This window comes from Chaetodon auriga, chromosome 5 (genome assembly GCF_051107435.1).
Source record: "Chaetodon auriga isolate fChaAug3 chromosome 5, fChaAug3.hap1, whole genome shotgun sequence".
NCBI classification, from domain to species: Eukaryota; Metazoa; Chordata; class Actinopteri; order Chaetodontiformes; family Chaetodontidae; genus Chaetodon; species Chaetodon auriga.
This window is the reverse complement of record NC_135078.1, coordinates 18,506,603-18,532,847: the sequence shown is the minus strand read 5'-3', so window position 1 is coordinate 18,532,847 and position 26,245 is coordinate 18,506,603. Positions and strand designations below refer to the sequence as shown.

The window sequence follows — 26,245 nt, the reverse complement described above, 5'->3', positions numbered from 1 at the left end:
TCCTTTAATGTGTACCCAGCTTTAGAAAAGCAGCACATTTTCTCAATATCCAACCAAGTTGTGCACACTGTAACTGTGAGATAGAGGTCAGCATGTTATCTCTGCCACAAAAATGAGGCAGTGAAAATACCCAGTCTATGCCTAGGAAGGTCGCTGGAGAGACCTCTGTGGTTCACCCTTTTATATTTGGTACCAAAATAAAACCCACTCAAAAGTGAACTCAAATATGCACCACCAGTGCTGGAATAAGATTTCTTCTGTCTGAGACAACACCAGCAGTCTGTGGTTGAATAAACAGACTTTCCAGATGTAGGGCTATCGATGCGTGGCTGTGGGTCAGTGTGCTTCAGCCTCGGCTTCTCTCACTTTCATTTATTTTTTCACTAAAACACAGGGTGAGAATAATCATGAACAGGTGCTCTTCGCTGACTGGGTCGATGCTGCTGAGTCTCTGTGCTCACAGCACTGCCCTGCTTGCAGAAGTGGCAAACGGATTTGGTCAAATGAACTAAGTGACTGCAGCACAGGTTAATTTGTTGCTGACTGTGTGCCTCTTTGTAACATATTTTTGACAGGTTTGACTTGTTTCTTGAGGCAGGTCAAGTAGCAAATTGCAACACAGTGTAATGATGATAATCTGACGCTTTATTGATTCCCCCTCGTCTCTGCCGGCAGGTCAAAAATCAGGTTCAGCAGACCTTTAGCTTGTGGTGATTCAGCATCTAAGGATACTTCAGTTTGCTGATGTGGGTGCTTGAGCTCTCTGACTTACAGGCTGGCCTCCCTAATCACTATGTCACTCTCACCTACCCAGTGTAATTGAAATCCCTGCAGCCGCTCAAGTTTTCAGCAAAATGTCTGTCGTGTTTTAGTGCTCACATTCTCACAAACATTTCCCAAATTTTCTAAGGCGTGCTGCTACTCTCTGAGCAAAATATTGAACTACGCTGACCCTGCATTCATCAGACCTACAGCGAAACTACTTTTAGATACTTTTTTGACTTTATAATATGAACATTATTCTCCATCATGTTTTCCAGTGAGGCTAACACCAGTGAGGCAGCCAGAGACCGCTGATGTTTGCCAGCTTTGTGTTAAACTAGTAACTGAGCTGTCAACTCAGAGTTCTTCTCATTTAAGGAGCTGACAGCAACGGTCATCTCAGAGCAACAAACTCATTTTAGCGTAACACCTTGTCTCCCATCTCCCCTCCTCTACCCCCTCTCTGCTCATTTCGCTCATCTCACTCATTTCATCCTCCTCTCTTTTCTCCTCTCTTTACTCCTCCCCAGCCTTCTTGTCCTCCTATCCTGTCTCTTTTCCCACATTGCATTATTGTGTTGTCAGCCATCCATCCATACCAAGCACACTGTCAGTGTTTTTCATTTTTTTGCTCCCCTCACTCAATTTTCCATCTTGCCTATATTCTCTGACTCACTAACATCTCTTCTCCCTCTTGTCTTCACGTTCTCTCTCCACCTCTCACCTCACCACAACTTCCACTTTTCACCGTCTCCAACTTAAAAATGTGTGTGCTGTAGAGGTGACAGCAGAAGAATATTCCTATAAAGGAGCAAGACTGTTCTAGTTGCTGCAGACATATTCTGCCATTCCTCAGATGGCAGTGTGCTCCATGATGGCGCACTACGCCTCAACACCTCTCACAGAAACAGTTAAGAGGTCTATCTAGCCATTCCTGAAATTCACTGAACTGTTTCACATTTTGCTTGATCATCTAACCCACACGGTTCTGCATTTTAACTGGCTGGAGCTGTAGTAAAAGCCTGCAACTGGGGAAAGAGCAGCATGGGACATAACCTGCATTTATAGGGGCCTTATGGATGGGCCTGGGGAAGACTGCAGAATCAACACAATATATGGAGTTACAGTGCATTTAAAGGGGCAATAAGTGCAATTTTTACTGCCCCATCTCAGAAAATAGCCATAATATATCTAGAGGGGGTTGATAGCTGAGTTGATCAATACCAATGAGTCAACGGATCAGTTTGCCAGGTGCTGAGATAACAGGCTTTCAAAACTCACTTTGTAGCCTGTAGCCTCTGTCTGGAACAGCCCCACCATCCATTTGACTCAGAAAGATGCTCCCCGTACTCCAGCAGTGGTGCAGCAACACAGTGGGAAATCTCGTGATACTCTGTTTTCACTCCAGTAAAGATGTCATTTATGCATTAGGGGCTGTTCATTAAAACTGTTATAAATAGATGTTTCAGTCAAATGAACTCCTAAAAGCCCACATATGTCCCCGTTTACGTATTTACCCGCAAAGTGTTTGTTCGAAAGGGTTTAAACAGGAAGTAAAGGAAAGAAAAGAAAGTCAGAAGGGCCCCACAAAACTTCCTTCTGACCATGAAAGACTGCACTCTGTTTGAAACACTGTTCTCTTTTGACAACTTTGATAGCTTACATGTGAGAGGTGCATCATTTGTGCATCTGCTCACACATTTGCTCATCTATACTTGTGAGGACCCACGCTGGCATAATGCAACACCTGACCAGCTTAACCATTACGACCACATGTCAAACCGCGGACGTTACAGTAACCCTAACTTTAACCAACTTTTACCCTTAGAAACAAACAAACAAACAAACGAACAAAAAGTCTTGACTCATAAACAGCCCTTTGGAAAAAGTGAGGACCAAACAAAATTTCCTAATGTTCCAAAAAATGTTCTCATTTGAAAGAGAGACAACAAATGAAAGAGCACTGTTTGTTCATGTCCATGTCTCTCCTGGCTTTCAATTATGTGAACAGTCCTCATTCCAAGCTTGTATGGCACTATGTTCCTCCATTTTTCATGTGATACTCAATGAGCCACTTTCTCCCTCTGTCTGTCTCCCTCTCTCTCTCTCTCTCCCCCATGTGTGATCTCAGTATTATATTTTTACCTTGACTGTGTTTTGTCACCTGACAGAATTCACACCATCTTTCACATTTTTCTTTCTACTTTTTTCCCCTTCTTCCTCTCTTCAAGGCCTCTGCCTCTCACTCCTTTATCCAAATCAGTGTGTGTGTGGTGGGGTGGGAGGCGATGGCTTGAGTCGACTAATGACGTGTGATCATCCCGCCATCAAGGCTGCTGCCGTAGAGTTGCCATGGCAACATCTAGTCCGCGCAGTAACGGCCACTGCGGAGAGAACGGGGAGGCAGAGACAGAGCGCGAACACACACACACACACACACACACACACACACACACACATACATATATACACACAGACAAACAACAGTTGCCCTGCACCACGCGGGCAACCCTTGCTCATTTGCTTTAACAGCCAGTGGGACTTGTTACAGTCATTATAGATCTCCCCAGTCAAAGTCAATGATCTTAAAGCAAGGTGATAACTCATTACACACGCACAGTTTTAATGCATCTCACAGCACACCAGCTGTTTTATAGACGCAGGAAGATGCATGCATGCATACACCATACCTTTACGTGCTTACCATGTGATAATGCACTGTTATACACACTGTCACAGGGTAGCTGTTGCAGACAAAAAAAAGGCCAGCCTGATAGACACCCAAATTACATTTATTCTGTAATTAAATTTCACCCAGCCTATCACGCACACTTCGCTCTCCTTATGCATGTGGCTGACTCTGAGATTGAAACCCTCACATATGCTACATATTTTAGTTGACGATGATGCATCTAATTGGATGTGAACATGCAGTTGCTGACAAAACAGAAGCCCCTGTATGCAGGACATGACACCAATAATTGCATTGCATGTCCTCAGACTGCAGTGATGTATAGTAGAAGCTATTTTTGGTGATTAAAGTGATCTATTTCGTGATACCTCAGGCAGCAGTGTGCTGACTGATGATGCCTTGAGCAAAAAACACTAACAGCCCCTGAAGGAAGTAAAAAGCTAAGCGACACATCTAAGTGTACACTCCCTCAGTTCAATATTCTACATATTCAGACTGGAATTAAAGCAGAAAAAGTTTTGGATAACTGCAGGAAAAAGCACTGCTGCTGTGAGGAAATGAATTAGTTGTCATATTTCTTCTCCTGCGCTTTTTCATGAACTTCATCAAACTCTGTGTAATGTAGTGGATCTTTCACAAGGACATAAAGACCGTGTCACACAGGCTTTGATTAGCTACTCCTCGCGCTCATTATGTCAGTTTGTCATTGTTTTCCGAATGAATCGTTCATTGCGGGATTGTAGTGTATTGTGAGTGTGTGGATAGACAATTACACTTCTGTCTGTGTTGCTGAGTGTGTGCAGGTATGTGTGTGTGCACAGGTAAATTCGGGTCTTTGTGTTTTTCGAGGGAAGATGTATTTCTTTTGGCGAGACAGCGGCAGACAAATTAGAGATCTAGACAGATGTTGTACTGCAGGAAACCTTTGACTCAACCCATGTTTTTGTCAGGCAGCTCACGGTGGCCTTTCATCCTGCCTGTCAGCCATGGGATAGAGACAGATGAAGAACAGTGGTAACCGCTTTTGCTTGTTTAAAAATGATCATCACTTTTTCTCCCAAAGTTGAAGTATTCCTCACCTAGCAGCTGCCATGAGTTAATAAAGATCTCTTGTAGGTTTGTTGGGGATTTTACATGTGCTGAGTCATTCTGAACACACATAATCTTTATGTGACCAAGCTTTGGAAGAAGTAGTAGAAGTAGAATTACACGAGGTAGTGTGTCTGGATTGCTGTCATTTAAAAGGTCCCTGTTGTGTTGCGTGTAAACATCTTCCTCTTCACTCTGGGCTTGCGCCATCTGTCCAAACCCGGGTGTCGTCTAGAATTGTGATGTAAGAAAAGAGCATGACAGAAAGCATCACATAATATCGCCAGCATGGCCATCATTTCTGTCCTCTTTCCTGCAAGTATTCTGCTGTTACAGAGTCAAGTAAGCATATTTTTGGCCAGTCTGTGGGATGGATAACGGCAGCTTAACCTCAATGAGATAAATGTAAGGTAGTGCAAATCTAGCTATTGTGTGTATACTTAGGTGTGTGTTCTTGTGAGTGCATGTCAGTGTTAGGGTTTGATTCAAGGGCCTGTCAGGGAAGCAGCTTTTGCATTACTCTGATAGGCCAATTAGTGCAGAATGATAGATGATAAGCTCCTTGGGCAGACGGGGTCGTAATAGAGGGGAGAGAGAAAGCACTCTGCCCTGAATCTCAAATCTGTTCTGCTCTGTCCTCCCTCAAAGTTACACGCAGCTTAGTCACATCTTTAAAATTCCTCTGATGAAATACTCTTTTTGAAATGTTTGTTTTTGTGTTTTGATCTGTGTGATCTTTGATCAAGTTGGGGAGTAAGCCTTTTAGATATTCTTTGTTGCTTTGCTTGGCATCCTTTTGATTGTCTAGAATAAGATGGGGAAATTTTGGCATTTAGTGAGTCTTTGAATTAATGTTTGAAAATCAGATTGAAAATTAGATACAGCCAGTAACCTCAACATGCAGCGAGATCACATTTAAAATCAGCCAAGGTATCCCATAAGATATTTGACAGTTACACCCCTGATTCTGAAAACAAAGGCACATTGTGTAAAACACAAATGAAACAGAATGTGATAACGAATCCTGCTAATCCTCTACACTCAATTTAAATCTGTACAAACACAATAAAATTGATGTTTGACCTCATCAGCTTCATTGATTTTTGGAAATATCTGCTTATTCTGGATTTGATGCAGCACAACTTTTTAAACATGTTGGGACAGGAGCAACTAAAGACTGGGAAAGATGTGGAATGCTCCAAAAACACCTGTTTGGAACATTCCACAGGTAAACAGGTTCACTGGTAACAGGTGATAGTATCATGATTGGGTATGAAATGGGCATCCTGGAAAGGCTCAGTCGTTCACAAGTGAGGATGGAGCGAGGTTCACCACTTTGTGAACACATGATTGTATGAAGAATGTTACTAAATTGGCTCGGGCACTTTTATGAAACTGTTGTCAGTAAACAAAGTTGGTTTTCAAATGATTGCTTTCTGTTCTTATTTACGTTTTGCACAGAGTCCCAACTTTTTTGGAATTGGGGTTGTCTGCTCAGGTGGTATCGCTGTTTCTCTCTGCTAGCAAAGAAATGTTAATTACCCTTTTCCACTCTGTGTTTGTTTCTCTCAAAGGTCAACAGTAAAGACCTTTTGTATACTGTCTATAGTAATTGTGTTCACAAGTGTTTAAGTAGATGAAACAAGAAAATGCCACTGCTTATTGACGCTCCTTAAGTGCCACACAAAAACCTGTGCGACATGACATTTGTGACACATGAGAACAGTCAACTCCAGAGCACAGATAACAGACGGCAACTCCAAAGCGTGCCTCCTCTTTTGACAAACATGAAAAGACATCAACTCAGACAAGAAAGTTGGCTGAAATCCAAGCAAGAAATCAAGAAATATTTGACAAAACATTGCCTGGCCTCTTTGATAGGTTGGATCGCTCTTATTCCATCTCATTAGCCTGCTTGTAATCCGTCTTCCTCTGAAGCCGTCAGCCAGAGCGCAGGCTTGTGTGTGTGTGTGTGTGTGTGTGTGTGTGTGTGTGTGTGTGTGTGTGTGTGTGTGTGTGTGTGTGCGCGTGCGCGTGCGCATGCGCGTGTGTGAAGCATCTGTTGTCAAAGTGACAGATAAAAAGGTCAGTACTGTATGAAAGGAACATCACTTCTCGGGGAAGAAAAGCTTGTTTTAACTTTCATAAACAGTGATTTTTCTGTGATACTGTCATCAGATAAGAACAAACTAGTAAGGATGCTGTTTAAATTTTCATTATACACAGGTGCTGCTCAAAAACCTAGACTTAGCCATGTCAACAGGCATATCAACAGTGTGCCCTGCATGCAACAGTGAAGTGTTTTTGCGCTATTGCTCCTCCAGCAATCTAGCATTCAGGCACAAGTCTTGTGTTATACAGCACAATATCACAGTCCAAAAAAAACTTAGCAGCGAAAATGGAGCAGGGCCCACTGCACTACTAAAAAAGAACAGATGCAGGATTGATGTGAGATGAGGGAGCTCTACACTGACTACCTCTTCTTCACGCCAGTGGAGTAATAACCAGGACATACAACTAGGCCAGTGCTGCCACTATACTACTACTGCCTCACATTGTGGCAGATCTGTTTGATTTGATTTGTTTTCAGTCAATATTGCATATCATCTACATAAAGTCTTATCCAATCTTGGAGCTAATCATTGCTGATCTGAGCCAAACAATCCTACAATCAAGCTTGCAGTTGGCGGACATGATCTCTTATTAGCATGACTGTTCATGGATTTGCTGTTCGAATGAGTTTTTTATTCTCTAATTGTGTGTCTCCTCCTCTCTTATCTTCTTTTCTCCTCTATTTTCATTTTTTTCCATCAGTTACAACCACAGCCACCATGTAGTTTCCCAGTTCCTCACTTCCTACAGCTCAGCAGAACCCCAGAAGTGATAAGAGAGTGTCCCTAAATGAGAGTGACGTGGTTATAGAACGATGTGCTGAGTCTGTTGAGCTGAATTACATTGAAATGAGCCATGTTTTTCTGGCTATTCTGGATGAAATTAATTATGTAAACTGTCTGCAGGGCTCATTTGCATTTCTTGATTGATTTCAGTCTGTTTGTGCATTCCATATGAGGGAAAAGATGACGATGAGAGATGGGCACTGTCATTCATATCAGCATGTTGTCATTGAACTTGGAGGCGTTTGCCCCCAGGAAGTTCTGCTAATAATCGCAAACATCTGTCTCTGTGTACACGTGTGTTTGCATGGACATGCATGCAATCAAGTTTGCGACTTTGTTCTTTTCTGAATGCACATCTACCCCGTTGGTGTTAGCCAGTGTGGTGGCTTAGTTTATTTATGAGGGATTATTTGCATCTATTTGTTTTCTGTGTTAGTATGTTTATGCCTGTGAGGGAGGTATATGTATAAACATGCACACCCACACATTCCCAGAGTGCCTTCTTCTCTTGGTCTCACCCTTTCCATGTGCCCTTCTCTCCTCCATGCCAGATCGCCTGTTAAATATCCAGCCGAATGCCAGCAGAGCCTCTGTACGCCTGTCTGTCTCTGTGTGTGCAGCTCTCCGCCAAACCAAAACGAACGACCCAGTTAAATAATAAGCTGAAGGCTAACAGAGGGACCCCATCAACCTCTGAGCTGTATCCTCTCTGAAGCTATCAATCGTGGGACTAAAGCTCGGCTGCATAATGACATTGTGGCAGTGTACTCGCGCTGTGCTGCAAAACATATTAATGTTAGCCATAATGAGTTTGACAGCCCAATATGGTTGTCAGGGATCAGAGAGGGTTTTAACTGGCAAACACTGCCCTCAAATGGAGGAGAGGGATTATAGCAACTGCAGTAAAAGCTGCAGTGTTGTCACTTTCTTTGCAATTGATTTGAGCTAATATCTTTCATTCTCCATGTATGTTTTTAGGCATTGTCACACTTAACAACTGTGCTCATTGTGGACAGTGTTATCTTACTCCTCTGAATGTTACTAGCTTGTTGCTCATTCATGCATCTGACATTAATTCCCATGTGCCTGCCTCTTCATATATACTCACTGTTTGTGTTGACCTCCTTTTATTGTCAGAAACTTGGAGTTACAAAAAACAAAGACTTGTAAGCTGTCTGATTTCACAACACAGAAGTTACATTTAGCGGACTGATATGTAGGCTAACATGGCTCTATGCTTACCTGCCTGTGTCTCCTGCTTATAGAATCTTGGAGCTCCAGCAAAATGGGGACATGGATATACTGAAACTCAAGTGGTGGCCCAAGGACAGCCCCTGTGACCTCTACAGTTCCATCCAGACACGACAGCGCGGCAACGCCCTGGACATCCACAGCTTTGCTGGCGTTTTCTGCGTCCTGGCAGCTGGCGTGGTGCTCTCCTGCCTCATTGCCATGGTGGAGAGCTGGTGGTCACGGAGGAAGGGATCCAGGGTCCCCTCCAAGGAGGTAGGGCCATGGATGGGTGACTCAAAGGGGAAACACAGGGAGTTTTAGGGCCCACAGTTTATCCCAAGTAAAATAAAATAAGAGTGGACAGATGATGATGGGATGGAAGACGGGTTTAGTTTATGGGTTGCAATGACTAGATACAAATTTTAGACTTTGTGTCCAGGGGTGCAAAGATGAAAAATTCCATTAAGTCAGGATGCATGAGGAAGGGAGATATGAGCAAAGTTTTCTTCGTAATGGAGTTGTGACACTGCCCCTGTCTGAAACCTCTGAAATCCTCCCATGTTCACGATGTCACTTCTCCTGAACTAAATTTGCACACAAGCAACATCAGCGATACTATCCTGATAGCACATGCACATTCTGTCAAAAAGAATCCTGGAGGTGCTACATTAGAGCTCCAGTGATGTAACTGGCATTGACCTTTGCATATTTTTCAAGTATATAAATCTAAGAAGGGAAAGAAAGGTCAAACAGGACAGGTTACAAAGCATCCTGTCATGTTGTTAATTCTAATTGCTTACTGAGGCTAAATATGATATCTAACATTAACTATGATGTAATATTAGATGGCCTTGGTAACATATCCATGATTCACATAGATACATTATACACTCATACTGGGAGAGTTTAGGCACTGTCAATGAGCTGATGTGCCTGCATCTCTTCACAGTTAAAACATTCAGTCTCCCAAGACCATTTTTGCACCGTACCCAGAAAATTCCTACATCTCTTTACACCCTGACAATGCATAATCACAATCCAGATCCTCAATATGGATAATTCAGTGGCATTATTCTACATTTATCCTGTTTGCATTCAGCCACTGCTGGCGTCCTGCATAATCTCACCTCTTTCTTTTAATGTTTTATTAATACTACTTTGATTGTGAAGATTAATTCAAAACGAGGCAAATGCGTCAGTGTCAGCAGGGTAATCAACCACTTATTGTTTTCTGAAAAGTGAATGTTTGGGAGAAAAGAGGACACTGGCAACGTTAAAAGCAGAATACAAAAACAGCCTGGGGGCCTGTTGGAATGCTGCAGTGTGCCTTGACCAAGTCAGAGTCAGAAACACTGACTCACAATATTAAGCATGGATATTTATACCAGCGTTCTCTCCAAAACAGTGGAAATACTCCACCTTGTAAATTAGCAGCAGCGCCCTGTGAAATATCCAATCAGCCTATGTGCGGTTGATCACCTCAGCAGGGATATCATTTGGAACAATCAAAGTGACTCTGCCAACATCTTCCCCTAGTTGAAACCCTGCAGTCTGTTGTGACTGTTGTGGCTTTGTTTGCTCCACAGTAGACAAGAAAGGTAACATCTTCAAAGAAAACCTCAAATGTCAGCTTGTATAGTTGCTTTTCTGTTAACGCATTGTAAGTACACAAGCTCAGGCCCTTTTCACCAGAACGTAACAGAGTGCTAGCCATTGTTACAACCTCTCTATTTCAGTAGCTGTTTCATCCACAAAAGGATTTGACGAGGCTTCCAATTCAACCTCCAACGCCACCCCACCTCGTCACCTCCCATGCCTACTGCTATGTTTACCAAAACACAGAGGGAGAAAGTGTTCAACTAAATAACTTTAATCAGAAGTGTGAAATTGCAGCAAAGTGTAGCAAATCTGGAATGCAAAACATGCCACTGATGAACTGAAAGAAATGTAATTATGTGTGAAATAATATTTTCACTTTTGTTGTGGAGTTAATTATTTACGTGTTGGTAACAAATTAGACTGAGGCATGAAGCAGCACAGATTAATTTTAGCAGAAAACATTTTTGCCATCAGGTAAATAACTTCAGAATCAAACAATTGCTTTTTTCCGCCTCTGAGGTAGCCGTTTGATAAAGGCAGGCTAAGCTTAACTTGTGGACAATGAGAATTAATGTAGAATGGTTTCTGAACCGTCTGAATCATTCTACCTCCAGACCTTAGAAACACAAGACCGACTTACCATTAATCAGACAATAGGTGTTTTGAATGGTTTACCATAATGTATTACAGATATTGGTGCCTGGTTACCAAAAGGGGCTTTAATGCAGGAAAAAAATGGCCATTACTCTAATTAGGGCTTTCTAAGTGATCTCTGCATGACTCTGACTACCAGAAACCAGTGCGAAAAGCCTGCCCCATCTCCTTAATCTTTGGTGTCATGCTAATTTAAAGTTCCACCAAGAATAAATTAGAAAAGATGACACAAAGATGGGAATGGAAATTGTTACTCTAGCCGGGATGATTTAGTGTCGGATCAGGTTACTTTTCATGATAAAAGACCGATAACACCAATCATCTGGAAAATAATTTAGAGGAAAGTTTCAACATGAAAACTCGATGAACCACAGGTTCCAAATGATTAAATGAGCAGCTCCTGGTCGAACATTGATCCATCATCACAAATTATTGCATTACTACATCACTACAGTTTCTAGCTTTTGGGTCAGATGTCTTGTACTTAGAAATTGTCAATTAACTCTCCAGAGGGATCATAATGATGTGACTTGAGTGGTTGTAGGGTGTTTTACATGAAAGACAGAAATACATGTAAGTTTGTGACAAACAAAACTGAAATTGGTGTGTTTTTGCAGGCAAATAGGTGACTTAATTGATGTGCCTCATCAGCTGTGATCACTGTAGTGTGCACAGGCTTGTTTGACAAACTACTTAGAAGTTTCACACAGTTTTGTTGACTGCAGGCCAACACACCACCTGCAAATGCTTGCAACTGCTCAACAGCAGCAAGTGATTTGATCACTTGTACTCTGAGCTGTTTGTTTATTGATTTATTTAATTGTTTAATTTTACTTGTACTCTGTGTGGATTCCACTTTCCTCTTTAGAAAGTGAATTAGTTTCAGGCTAGACTTGCAAGAGCTATAAGTCACATGCAGACTATCTCAATCAATTTTCCATGTGCGCAGTCTTTGTGCAAGACAGCCAGAAATAGGTCTGTTAAACATGATGGGTCACAATCTTTCTTTTATAACAATTTCTGAAGGGTCCGACATTATATGTTGCAACACTCGCACCCAGCTAACATTTTGTTCCTGATCAGGCAGCAACACCGACAGACACACCACATACCCCCTACCTCCAGCCCCCTGCTCAGTTACCAGCTTTAATCCATCATTCAGATCAGTGGTCATGTCTGCCACTGAGCAGCCACAAAGACACCAAACCTTTGGTTGAACCCAAAGTCATGTTAAGCACAGTGTGGTTCAACTGCAACGCACACAAACACACACGCCCCCCACCATCTTCATTAGCCACTAAGAGCAGCCAGTGGAATCAGCCCCTGACTGAGCACAGGAGTGGAGTCGCAACAGTGAGCAGGAGGGACAGCAGGGATTTAAACGGTGATAGTCTTTGATTCTCTGCGTAGATCTTGTTCAAGGCTTTGCATAATAAGGCATCAGGCAGTAACTGACATATGGAAATCACTCTTATTGATTTAGAAGTTGCATATGGATGACAGGGTGCACTTCATATGTATGTGCATTATTATACATCTCCAGGTAATGATATTGCTGTTGTTAGTCCAGTGATTCATTGAGTGACAATAGGTTGATTTGGTTTTCTTATGCTTAGAGCAAGATATTATTTGAATACAAATCAAAGCAAAGCATTGGGAAAGCAGTGGGAGCGCAGCGATGGGATATCCAAGTGAAGCACAGAGTAATATTTCATTATCAGAGTATCCCCTTTAGTGCTTCCATGGTGAAAATGAACTTGGCTCAGTCAACCGTAGTTGTTTTTGATAGATGACCCCTGACATTTATCCTTCACCCTATTAAAGCATTGACCTATTGATTTCTGTTGGTGTAGCTCAAGGTTGGCTCAGAGTAACCACTGAACCTCAAGGGCTCAGTATGCTTCAAACAAAGTGCTTGTCGGATCATCAAACAGCGTCTGAAACCTCTTGCACCCACTGCTTTCTGGCTGGGGCTGGCTGCATCCCACAATTTTTGGAACTTTCTGAAACCAACAATTCGGCAAGCGCGCCCACCTCACTCAGCGAGTGGTCAGGTGTGTGGGGGTGAGAGAGTAGGCAAGATTTGAACTTTTCTCTCAAGCTCTCTATTTTCATTCTCTACACAACTGCTGCCATCATTTTTTCACATGTGCTACAACATGAAAGCCTTCGATGAGTTACTGTTTTCTGATGCTGTTTTGCTTTCAGACATGGTCGGACCACAAGGCCTTAAAACCAGCAACTTCTCTGTAAAAGCAGCTTAAAAATATAACTCACCTCATCAAAGTTTTGCATTTGGCTGAGATATTCTTTGTTATTTCTTCCTAAAATTATCCTGTCACGTGTAAAAACAGCAGGAGCACCAAACTCGGATCTCAAACCATCTGTGCATAATTTTTCCAAGTGGGCGACCAGCTGCAAAGATGGTTGCTGAGAAGAGAGCAGGAGAGAGTCAAGCCGGGACCACTGCAGCATGTCCTGACTCAGTGGAGGAAGGAAGATAAATTTAAGTCAACTTCAAAGCAGCTAATTAGATAAATTGCATATGTTGCATTTTTATCGACTGGGGAAAACTCTGCCCCTGCATGCAATTTGGCCTTAGTCATGGCCAGTGGAGTAAGTCTAGTGTATTTAATGTCATCCAACTTCCTTAAGTTAAATTAATAAAGTGAAGCAAACCATAAAGCTTGTAATTAACTCCGCTAGACACCTCGTTCTCTGTCAGTTTAAATGAAGAACTCGTTGGCCTCTGTCTTGCTGTCACAGGGAATGTTAGCACCACTTGAGACCATCACTCTGAGCCAAGATAATGCAGATTTCTTTGCATTTTTGCAAGCTTAAGATAAAATAGGAAAGTCTGGTGACCTACTCTTTATGCGTGGGTCTAGAAAACTTGGCTTAGCAAGATGCATTGGCATCAGGAATATGAATTGGGAGTGCAGACTTGGCATGAGGACTCTACTTTCAATGCCCTACTCCAACGCAGTGAGGTACTGTATCCTGAAAGACACATATAGACTTATTGTGTAGGCTAATATCAGCCTCATAGTGATTTGCATGGTTTTCTGCACTATTCTGAGTGCAATATTCCATTTGAACCATCAGGGCGATTGTGGAAATCACTAAAACCAAGGTGTTGCATGGAACATTTTTAAAGAACTTGCACACTATCTGATCTAACTCTCCCCTTGGCCTAATCTCAAATGAGAAAGTACACAATTATGAAAAGGATTGAAGTGCATTGAGAGCAGTTCTGTCACTGGGTTTGTTGAATAAGACCTGTGGATTATCGATTCAAAAGTACACTGACAGTACTGATCGTTTCTAATTAGAAGATCAATAGACTCACCCTCATTTGTCCTCCCCGAAGATGACAAACAGCTTCCCCAATATGGCCACTCTTGCAGACACACACACCGATGAGCTCACACTCTCACCTGCATGCACACACATTATCATCGCCTCACATTTAGCTCGCCTCTTCCGTCATGTCAGGCTTGTGTCAGTATAACGAATGCTCAGACTTTGTGTCAGATATGCCATACCATGAAAGCCATTAATGTAAGAATTGCATTTGTTCAGTTTCGTTTTAAACATGCTTCATAAGCCCCGGTGGTTTTCAGTTCATCTCCGTCCCCTCTCTCACCGGCAGCAGCAGCCAAGCATCTTACTCTCAGTGACACACAACTTAAGATGGATGCGATTCACTTCAAACCATTAAATACCGGCACAGATCATGACTACACTCATCCATCAGACTGTATGACTAAAACACCATCCCCACCTGCCACATGTACACACACGTGCTTCCTGCATACATGAAAACCCACAATCCACTGTTCAAACTCCAATACAACTAAGCTGTGTTTATGTCTCTGTGTTTCTTACACGTACTAAAACATGCATAATTACATACTGTACATGTCTGTACATGCCTTTACATTCATACTGTATGCTGCAACGCTGTGGTAACTGCTTCTGACTGTGGGCTTTATGTCAGTGTCTGTGTTTGTGCTACGGTTCTGTGTTGTGGAATGGCCGACATCTTTATCTACGAGTCTGCTTCTCGATGTAAACAGTTTGCTTCCTACCGGGCTTATACACTCATACATTCACAAATACACACCTTCGCACAGTAGTTGACTAATGTGGGTCACCAGTGATGAGAAATGTGTAATGATTGAGCACATTTGACAAGGATATGCACGCAGAATGAAGAGGGGTTGTGTAACTGTGTATTAACAGTCTACTTGCAAGTCAGCCCTGCTGTCTTGACATCGTTCACACATTAAATCAAATGAATGATGAGTACAGTGCACTACAGTTCTTCTATCCTGAATTGGTAACACATAAGTATGCTTTTTACCTGCGTTCATTTTTGGAAATTAGTCATCTTCCTCTGTTTTGCTATTCCTTTACTGTGCTCAGAAGCATCTGAACTCATTTTGGGTTGTTGCCTGGGTACGTTCATAATGATAGTGCTGTATATCTCAGGACAAATGGTGCCCTTAATACTGCTTTGGAAGCTAATCTAAATTTGACATCTTGATTCTTCTGATAAGCCACGTCCAGATGAGTGTGTGAGGCCCATTTCATTCATAACAGGGCGGCTGTATTGCTTTACCCTTTTTGGCCTGTACATGTTCTACCAGAGGTTTGTATGGAGGAGTTCTGTCATTGGAATCGACCACATCTCCAAAAGCTCAAAACTGAGAGTAACTAACAATACTGCATATTGGCAAAACAGAAATAATTGTCATTGTCAGAACTCTTCCATAATGGTAACATCTGTGGTTTTGATCGTGTCTGATATTTCGCATAATCCATAGATTTAGCATGAGAAGAGCGGGCACTTCCTCGTGTATCATCCTCTTTGGTACACCTAAAACAGCTGACCTCTTGTCTTTGAAGCCTGTGGTTTGGATGGGAATTGCCGGTCTACTCGTTCTAACTCTATATAATGATCTGTCTCACTGTGGCTCAAAGCTCTCATATTGCCTTTTTGTTTTGTTTTTGTAGATAAGTACTCTGTGTTGAGGGGTGTAGCGGGCGAGGGGGAGAGAGGGAGAGAGCAATACAAAATGGCATTTAAACATCTCCCCTTTCCAGGTATATAACGACTGTGTGAATGTCTCTCTGAGGACACAACACAGAACGACTTGCTTAACTGTGTGTGCTGACTGACTGCCATGTCTTTCTTCTCGCTCACCCCCCACCTGTCTGTCTCTCCAATTGACTTCTCTCTCTCTCTCCTCCACCTTGCCATCTTTCCATCTGCCTGATCTTGTCTGTCACTCATCCCTCCTCTGTCTCCGCCCGTCTGACGTTTATCTGCCTGTGTGTCTGCCTGTGTGCCTGTTTGGCTTCTTTTTTTTCTGGCTTGTTTGAATCTTCCCACTCAACTTGCATGCACACAAACACACAAACACATTTATACGAATTACTCCACATCTCTCTCCCATCACCCTCTCTCTCTCTGTCTGTCTCTGTCTCTCTCCTCCTTTTTTCTCACACACACCCACATGCACATCACACACTCACACCAGACGCAGGCAGATGGCCCATCTGCCAGGCAAGCTGCCGATCCGTGCCCTCACAGCCCCAACGAGCACCCTCTTGCCCTGGGCGGTCAGACCCAGAACCAGACCCCCAACACCGCCAACACCACTGTCCCCACCGCCACCCATTACCAGCCCCCAGCATGCTGCGACATTCCCTGCGCCCTGATCGTGCAGCACTCCTACGAACCCACCAACCCCTCCGAGCTCGCCCCCAAAATGAGAATGACCTCACCTCCCACCCCAAGGTTATACATACAATAGAGGATAAAAATAAATCATTGGTTAGTAATGCCTGAAGACAGATGCTATTTGAAATGCCATGATATATGAATGACAATGTATCAAGAGAAATGATGGACATCAAGGAGCAAGGCTCAAACTTTGGTGTTCACAGAGGAGCAAAGCTCTCTGCTGGAAGCAAATGTTCCTCTTTCAAAATCGTTTATATACCTGGCATGGTGCCAGTTGACTGTGTGTGCAATGATGCCTTTCAGCCATAAGAGGGTGTAGTCTCTCTATCTAGAGGCAAATAGAGCATTATCTGTGACCAGACGGTCAAAGTTACATGCTCTTTAAAGTTGCAGGTATAAGCCTGCAATGAAGTGTTTATTTTCTGTAACATAGAGGTTTTTTCAAAAACCTCATATTACAAAATGAAGCCAAAAACCTTTTTGTGGTCTAAACTTGGCTTTGTTGTCCAATATAAGGCCTTTGTATAAATAAATTACAGATATATATTTAAATATATTTCAGACTTTTAGATTTATTATGTTATCTATGTCAGCATAAGTTATTATCATTTGAGTGATTCAGTGTTGACGTCCCCTCTGTAATACAGTGGGTGTTATAATGGTGGAAAACATTCCACCTTCCATTACAGTTATACAAATGCTCTCAGGCCCTGCTGCTTTTCCTTGCCTCAGTCCCTCCCCATAGCTACCCATTAGTCTCCTTTCACAGACAGCCGACTGACCATCTGTGATTCACTCTTCTCTTTCACTTCTCGTCATTTATACCAACTCTACCCTTTCGATATCCCCCCCCCCAACGTTTAGTGTGTGTGTGATAGTGTCACGACAGACATTAGCGCCCCCTCGTCCTCTCCTTCCTCCCACTGTCCCTTCCTTAGATGGCAACCAGGGGGCACCACTGTCGGCCCCCTCTGTCCGTGAGCTACATACAGTAGGTCCAGACCCCCCAGACCTGAAGGACACGGTCAGTAACTCTATCTTTACCCCCAGTGATGTGACTCCCTTCCTCACAAAATCCTGTTTGACTTTGCTCAAACAATATTTCTATGAAGTGTAAAACACCAAAATTACACCTAAGTTATGTGACCCCCCCCCCCCGCCCCACCTACCTCTAAGACTCGTACCTCCCACAAAGCTCAAGCAGCACATTGCCACGCGTGCGTGCTTGCGTGCGTGCATGCTTGTGTGCGTGCGTGTGTGTGTGGGGCAACAATTTCAAAAAAAGTACCTTCCAACACCTTCCACCTAAGCCTTCTCCTCTTTATATCCACACGTCATTCATTGCAAACCCAGCTCCGTTGCACCACCCTGCCCTATCCAGTAAAAGCATGAAAACACCTCTCACTAAGTGTCACCATCCTTTAGACTATGTGGATAAGTTATTTATATGTGAATATAGTCATAATAAGTTTCATTTAACTTATACCGTAAGTTAAGTTAAGTTAAAGCTTAAGTTAATGTCTGTGCTTCGTCTTAAGGTGGAATTGTTAAGGCTGTAAAACACTGTTTGATAGACATTAAATAATCTTTTCTATGGTGCAGTCGATAAATGACCCATAAGAGCTGAATTGTATGTGGCCTGGAAAAAATTCACTTGAAAATGAGATGTCAGTCTCAACGTGAATCTTTTTGGCATGATGGCCATAATGCAATACAGGTAATAAGAAGCAGGAAAATTGTTATTTTTCTATTTATATTTCATTCATATTTCTATTCTATTTATTATATGAACAGTAGACCCCAGCACCCTGGAATCGCAGAGCACACAGCATGATGGCGGTGTGCTCTCTGTGTGTATTCCAGATTATCTGCACTCCCGTAAAGACCTTGTAGAAGTGTGTGTATGTTTCTCTCCTGACCACAGCTCAGAGTGTGCTTCTCTATCCTTCCCTCCATTTCCCCCCTCCTCTCTTTTTGCTCTCCCTGCTTCCTGTTACATCCATGTTTCCCTGTGACCATCCAACATTTCTTTTTTTACTTTTATTTCGTGTCACACTCACTCTGATTCTCGCACTTAACAATTGCAATTAAACTTGAATTTTTTTTTATCATGCCAAATCTTTTGTTTGGCCACATGTACGCCATCTCGCCCTTATCATTTCATTATCTGCATTGTCCAACACCCTTCTCTTGCTTTCACTGTCTTCCTTACTTTCCATGTAAACTGCTCGGATGGATGACATCCCTGTTGCTGAATATAAATACACCCCATCCTTGTCCACTTACTGTTTTTCAAAATATATCCTCCCTACACGTACTCCGTTTCCTTTGCTGTACTCTCCATTTCCTTACTCCTCAATTTGCATTATCTTCACTCCTCTTCCTTTACCTCCTTCCTCTCCTTTTCTTCCTTTATCCAACTTTCCTCCATTCATCCATCTCATCTTTCTTCTCGCCATCTCTCTCCTCCCACTCTCTTGTCCCTCTTCTGCTGTTCCCTCATCCCTTTCTCCCATCCTTAAACACTGTCACTGGATCTTTCTCCTATCCCATCCCTTCTCATCCTTCCTTCCCACCTCATATTCTTCCCCTCCCTTCTGCCATTTATTACCACCGCTTTGTCTTCTCCATCCTACTCCTTCCCTGCCCCTCCCAACCTGCAGGACGATAAGGAGATCGACCTGGAGCACCTACACCGCCGGGTTAACAGCTTGTGCACCGAGGATGAGAGCCCCCACAAGCAATTCTCCACCTCTTCCGTCGATTTAACACCCCTTGATATGGATGCGCTGCCTGCCGCACGCCAGGCACTCGAGCAGATCAGCGATTTCCGCAACACCCACATCACCACCACCACCTTCATCCCCGAGCAGATCCAGACCCTCAGCCGCAGCCTCTCCGCCAAAGCCGCTGCTGGATTTTCTGCTGGTTTCGGTAGCGGTGGCGGCAGCGTCCTCCAGGACCACCGGACTGGCGGGGTAGGCCCTTTCAGGCAGAGGGCCCCCAACGGTGGCTTCTTCCGCAGCCCCATTAAAACAATGTCCTCCATCCCCTACCAGCCCACAGGTCCAGGACCCAACTTTGGATATGGCAATGATCCAGACAGGGGCACCTCTATATGAGGAGTTGCTAAGGATACGGTTGGTTCAGGAGGAAGAGGAGGAGGTAGAGCAGAAGGAGGAGGCGAGGAGGCGAGGGTCGGTCATGGGATGGTAGAACAAATACAATATGGCTAAGCTAAAAAGTCAGAAGATAGAGATCCGTGTACATAGGAGTCTTTATGTTTTCAGTTTCTGCTTGGGTGTTTCCAGGGGTGTCCATAGTGTCTGTGGAAAAAGGCGAAGGAGGTGGAGGTCTGTTGGGGGTTTCTTATCCTCCCGCAAACCATGCTGGTGAGGTGCAAAAAGGGAGGTGGGCGGGGGGGGCTTGAATCTTTGCTTTATTGTTGTTGTTGTTGTGATTGTTTGGGGGATTATTTTGGGGGATATGTGTGAAAGGGGATCTCTTTTTATTGTTTCCGTTTTATGATATGAGGACTGTCTCATATAATGGAGATCTGCTGAAATGACCTGACTATTATTATCTAAACCCCACCTCGGAGGGTTTAGTTTATAGTACTCCAACCACAGGAAACACTTCTGTATTCCTGTGAGCACCAGGGCTGCCATTGGTGGATGACTGGTGGCCTCTTTAGCCATCAAATAACTCCAAGGGGTTCACACTACTAAGCAATTATGGGGCAGTTATTTTATGAAGGCTTATGTAACTATAGTTTTGTCTGTAGCCCTGGGAATACATACAGCAGCCCCTTGTAGTTCTGAAAAGGCCCCATCTCAGTGGATATTGGAAGATTCCACTTCTCCAGTCTTACTCTGCCTTTTCACTATGTGGGAGTCCATACTGAGTTTTCTCCTCTCTGGTGTTGTTTTACCAATATCTGGGGTTCTAAATGTGTAATCATCTCGAAGATGGTGTCCACACGGTGGCCTGACTAAGACTTTGCAGCTAAACACATGCTGACACCATCTTGGTGCATCGGTCCGGAATCTGCTGAAACGCCATGACAGTGCAACAATATGACACTGTAGAATCGCCGGTTTGGTGTGTCGATCTCAAACTACTTCTGCCATTTTGGTGCATCAGCCTGAAACTGTTTTCACCATTTTGATGCACATTAAAGACTCTTTGTCAATCCCACTGCACTGTACCAGTGCCCACAGACCTGTAAGTGATTGTATGTAGATCTGACCTTTTCTCACCTGTACTGTGCTATCTGCTTTTCAAGTCAAGGTGAGATCCTCGAATCAGACTCTCAGAGGAATAGTAAAAAGGGATGATACAAAAAAAACAACTTAAAGAAAAAAAAACATAAAAGACAAGCCGAAAGACTTCAAAAAGCTTACGCTTATTATATGTCTTTTATTGACTTTTGTTTTTGGAAAAAATAGATTTTAATGCGTGGAATGTGTTTTGGTCAGGAAGTACAAAAAAATAACATTGTTCTGAGCTGTCTACTTGTTTTCTTTTCTCTCAGCAAACTTTGAAAAACTGCTAAATGAGTGCTGTAGTCTCTGGTTTTGCATCATTAAGTCATTCAAACTTTTACTTTGGATTTTTCTTTGTTCTGCTTGATTTAGTGCTGCCATGGCCCGGGTGTTTAAAAGATAAAAGCTCATTCTGTGAGGTCATGCCATGTTCGGGTTCATCAATCACTTCTTATCAGGTTCAAGTGGTGAAATGGAGTTTATTTTGTGTTGAGGAGAAGCCATTGCAACAGCATCTTCAGTGCAGGCCTTATATGTCAACTCGTTCGCTGTACCCTCCCGACGACTCAAAGTATCAGCGCATACTGGAAACATTTTAGAGCGGCAAGTCAGTGGTTGTGCTTCAGGGTCATTGGAATGTCACGAAGAGTCAACGGCCATCGGAAACCCAATGGCTGCCTTTTATGAGATGAGTCCGAAATATACTTCTATTTCATATCTGTAATGTTAAGGGTACTGTTTATATAACTTCTTTTTTTTTTAAAGTGCCAATTAATTAAAATGAGACCATTAAGGTGCATTTTGGGGTGGGGGAAGGGAACAGTACACTAAGAGCATTAAAGGAATATTTTGTGGATTCGGGGGTGGGCTGGTAAAATGGAACCAAATCTTTTTTCACTAACACTGTATTAATAATTGATAATGTTAGTTGTTTAGAACAAGTTTTCAGTTTGTTATCTTTAAGAACTAAAACTGCAAAATGTCGTGCGTAGAGAACTCAGTCAAGCCACAGTGTTTTGAAGCAAGCATTCTTAGGCATTCTTTTCTTATATTAGGCTACAGTATGGCTATTGAATGACAAATAGGACACAGACATTTAAAAGGTTTTATTTAGTATAAATGAAAGAGACATTATAAAAATGTATATTTTACATGTTGATGCTATTTTTGTTTAACAAAAAGAAAAGAGTATATCATGACGAGCTTTAGTGTTGAGTTTAGCAGTCGCATTACTGCATTTGGTTTTCCCTTGTCCCGCCCATGGTCAACATAAACCCATACACACAAACTCTGTTTTTCTCATGTCATCCTGAGTTCATTTTATTATTTGCTGGCTAAATAACAAAAAGTGGCAAGTTGATTAAAAAGAAAGCATGCACAAACTTGCTCGTGCGCTATCTGTTAACATTTTTAATTTCATACATAGAACTACAGGATTTACTTGATAATTTTCAAAAATTTATGATGTACAGTATTTAATATAGGCCTATTTTGTTGTATGTGTTGCATATTATTCAAAAACTGAACAAACTGGGGCCTCTGTTACAAGTGGCAAAGCTTTCTGTGTATAATTTGTCTAATAAACAGGTTTTCTACAGTGGGATGGTATTTGTTGTTTTTGCAAATCTAGATTTATGCAAAATGTGGTACATTTCAGAAATGTAATGCAGTGCTCTTATGGGGCTCAACCCTGAAAACACAGCAGTGACTCCTCAAGGTGAAGTTTTGCCTCATTAAACCTATTTTATCTTTTCTCTCTTCACTACAAACATCAGTAGATTCCCAGAGAAAAAAAGGTAAAGGCGCGTCACAAATGACCAACCTTTCATAAAGGTAAAGTTTCACACTAAAGCACTTTACAAATAACAAGTGGTGATTTCTTTTAATGAACAGAGGCAAAACAATTTCAGAAGGAAACTATGGAAAGCTCGTGTCTCCTCTCCACAGTGTTCCCTTTTCAGGCTTGTGTCTTTTTTCCCATAGAAATGGTGTCAAATCTGGACAACTCACATCATACTGGTAAGTATTCATGCTTTCATGAGTCTTCCCTCACTCTCTCTTTTATTTTATTATCATTACTGTATCAACATGTGTCATGAGGAAACAAAGGACATGTAATTTGTTTATGAAGAATGATGAAGAAAACATTTCTGCAGAAAAATCCAGTGTTCAGGATCAACCCTGTGATAATAACTAACATTGATTTCGGGGGTTTGTTGACTTGCATGTCACAGTGTTAATTTTGACCTTTCATTTATTTGAGCCAATTGATCCAGAACAAATACACAAGTAATATTGATTAGCACAGGCAGGGTGTCATTTAGCAATGGATGAAAAAGGATTTCACGACTTAACAGATTTAATGAGGGAACGTTGGGTGAAAGGGGTAAACTCAAATTTCAACTAACATTTTAAAATGGGTGTGGGTTGATTTTATGTGTGCAATAGATTTTAAGTTCAAGCATGAACTAAGCTTTTGTGTCCTTCACTTCAAATAGGCCATCACTTCAAAGGCCTGTATGCTGCTGTTAACAGCTGGACAGACACACTGCTGAGGACAACTGCTGTCAAGTTCAATGGAGCATTGTATTGTAGTTCTCCATTTTCACCAGAGAGTGGCACTATTTAGCTCCATCAACTGTCCGAGGTCCCCCTCCCTTTCTTTCAGGCTTGACTCAGTTTTCTGTTTTACAACAAGATGAATGACGGATACTAGCGAAATTATTGAAAATGAATGGAAGAAATTAACCAGATGTTGATGGTGCTTTGAATTTCACTGGACACAAGTGAGCAACGTCCCAGTCAGAGGAGAGTTCACAGTCAGCAGCTTCATGTAGCTGTAGTCATTATCATGATTGTCTGTATCTGTCCCCATTGAGGAGTAAACTTATATACTTAACGTTATTCTGTCCTCCTTTATGATTCAAAGTTCACCTGCACTTGAAACATCTTCATAATTTCAGGGGAAAGGCAACATTGACCATAGAAAGTTGTTAAAGAGCACAACAATAAAATAATTTTTAGTAGTGGAAGAACTATCTTTTTTTACTTAAGTAAAAGACCCGCATTCCTAATTTTGCTTAAATAGAAGCACATAAGTTTCAGTAGCAAATGTACTTAAGGTCTTAATCTTACATTATTGGATTAGGATTTGATCAACATTTACAGCATCAACATGGAAGTAGCATTGATATTGCAGATGGTAGGGGTGATTTCAATTGTAATATTTGAATGTATAATACATCATACTTTGTAAGTTGATTACATATTTTGGATGTAAAATACAAATTATTATGTTTACTAATAAGTAACCTTTTAACTAAAACAATCAAATAAGGTATTTGAGATAAATGAGAACTTTTAATACCCATTAATATTTCTGTTTATATACTGTCTGAAATAATTATTCAATAACTCAGACTCGGAAAGTTTGGAGACAATAGAAAGTTCCCTTGTGGCTAATTTTAGAGCTTCAAAAACATTTCTTTAAAACAGCATTTCGTGAGTTTAGGACAGGCTACAGTTAAGTTTTGAAGTCCCTGTCCAGCTCCCCTCACTCCAGTCTCGTGCCCGTCGCGCCCCGGTCTCCCAGGAGACGGGAATGAGAAGCGGCAGCACGCAGACTCCTCTCGCGCATTGGAATGGGAGCCCTCCCCTCCTCCCTCGAGGAGCCCCCCAGGCGTGACCAATGGAACATAGAGTCTCCATTGTGGCTGCGACACTTTAATAATCGCCAGCTACAATATCCAACCTGTCGGTAGCTTCAGGAGCCCGGCCCGGCCCGTTGGATGGGGGGCTTGTAGGTGGGAAGAGGGGGCGAACGCTCGGCGCCAGACCTCTAGCCCGCAAGACGTCCCCATGATGAATACATGAATAAAAAATAGAAAAGATTGATGTCGGGTTATCTCTGAAATTCGAGGATTTCTTCCCACAAGTTGTGTTTTTCCCACAATTCCCATCTCCCCTCGTTAAGAGGCTCGTCTTTTCAGAATAAGCACCAAAACCCTTATTTTTAACGATTCATGGCAAATGTTATATTTTTTTATATCAACGTTGTGAATTGAATGGAGTCTTAGCCTTCCTCACAGTGTGAGCAGTAGGCTCACGATCACTGTGCCTCATACATTGAGCTACTGTATGCAACTATAGTCGACCGTGGTAATTACCTACCCAGCAATTAGCCCATTGTTCATTTACCAGGTTAGGTCTAAAGTGTGCATTTCACCAAGCATGGTTACTTTGATCAGGTGGTTCCCTAAATAGCTATAATTTGTCCAAAGTTTATTTTGTCGCCTGTAGCTACACGCGCTTTCCTTCCAACCTCACAGCTCTCATTAAAATGTCTGATAAAGGATTGAACAATAGCATTCCAAGGTGAATACTGGAAGTAAGAAGTTGTCACAGTTTAGGTCCACATCATGTTCTGTCTGTGTGTACTTCCGTCCGTCTCTCTGAGTGTGTGCTCGCGTGCATGTTACTTTCCCCTCACGGCTTCCAGTTGCAACCGCGCGCCACATACAGCTCGTGTCAGTGCGGAAACAGTGCTAAGCGCGAGACCCCTGCTCATGTTTCCGTTCCCTGTGAAGCCCTTTTTACCGACAGGGCGTTCCGAGAGCTGGATCAAAAGGTTTTAGAGCCGCTACAAAAGAAAAATGGAAACTGTAGATGATCTTAGAATGAATGAATTGACAATAAGCGCGCGAGCCCCAGAAGCTACCCCCCCACCACCACCACCACCCCACCCCTTTTTTGTGGGGGGGTGGGGGGTGGGGGGGTTTGGATCCTTTTTCTCCAGCTAACTTTTGGAGAAGTTTTAATTAACCACCCACCCCCCCACCCCATTTTTTTTTTCTTTTTTTTTTCTTTTTTTTTTGTCAAAGTTTTCTCACTCAACTTTAACTCCACAACTTCGTCCATGCATCTTTGTCACAGTTGGGGGAAGAAATGTAATTATTTTGTAAACTTAGAAAAAAAATGTATAATGTTTTTATTGACATGAAATCCCATGAAAAGTATTTTCTTCGATGATTTTCTTTGAGTCCCATCAGTGACTGTGATAGGTGTATGTGTGATGCGCCGCCTGTGCTGACTTGAACTTAGAGGAGTCGGGGGGTTCTAGTGGAGAGCATTGAACTGATCATGGCTTTACTGCTGCCAATGCACACACTAAAATACAGCCATTACACTGAGGATAACACTACACGCGATACAGCTGAGACAGTCCATGCAAATTAATCATTTTCAACCTTTTCTGCTCCCTCTCTTTTCCTCCTCTCTCCCTCTGTCATGCCTGGGAGGATAG

The 26,245-nt window shown here is 42.4% G+C and overlaps 1 protein-coding gene across 4 annotated transcripts in view; it reads left to right on the top strand.

Moving 5' to 3' along the window:
- Positions 1-22,540, top strand: part of grid2 (glutamate receptor, ionotropic, delta 2) — a 468,077-nt gene extending 445,537 nt beyond the window's left edge. The window contains exons 15-17 of one of the 4 annotated variants that reach the window (XR_013077212.1): positions 8,706-8,946; positions 15,946-16,035; positions 19,342-22,540. Coding sequence is in view for 3 of the 4 variants with exons in the window: in XM_076731585.1 (XP_076587700.1) it covers positions 8,706-8,946; positions 19,342-19,800 (700 nt within the window). In the remaining variant the exon portion in view is untranslated. Of the gene's footprint in view, positions 1-8,705; positions 8,947-15,945; positions 16,036-16,472; positions 16,769-19,341 lie in introns of all 4 variants that reach the window. The other 3 variants (XM_076731586.1, XM_076731587.1, XM_076731585.1) reach the window with 3 other exon arrangements.
- Positions 22,541-26,245: the final 3,705 nt, after the last annotated feature.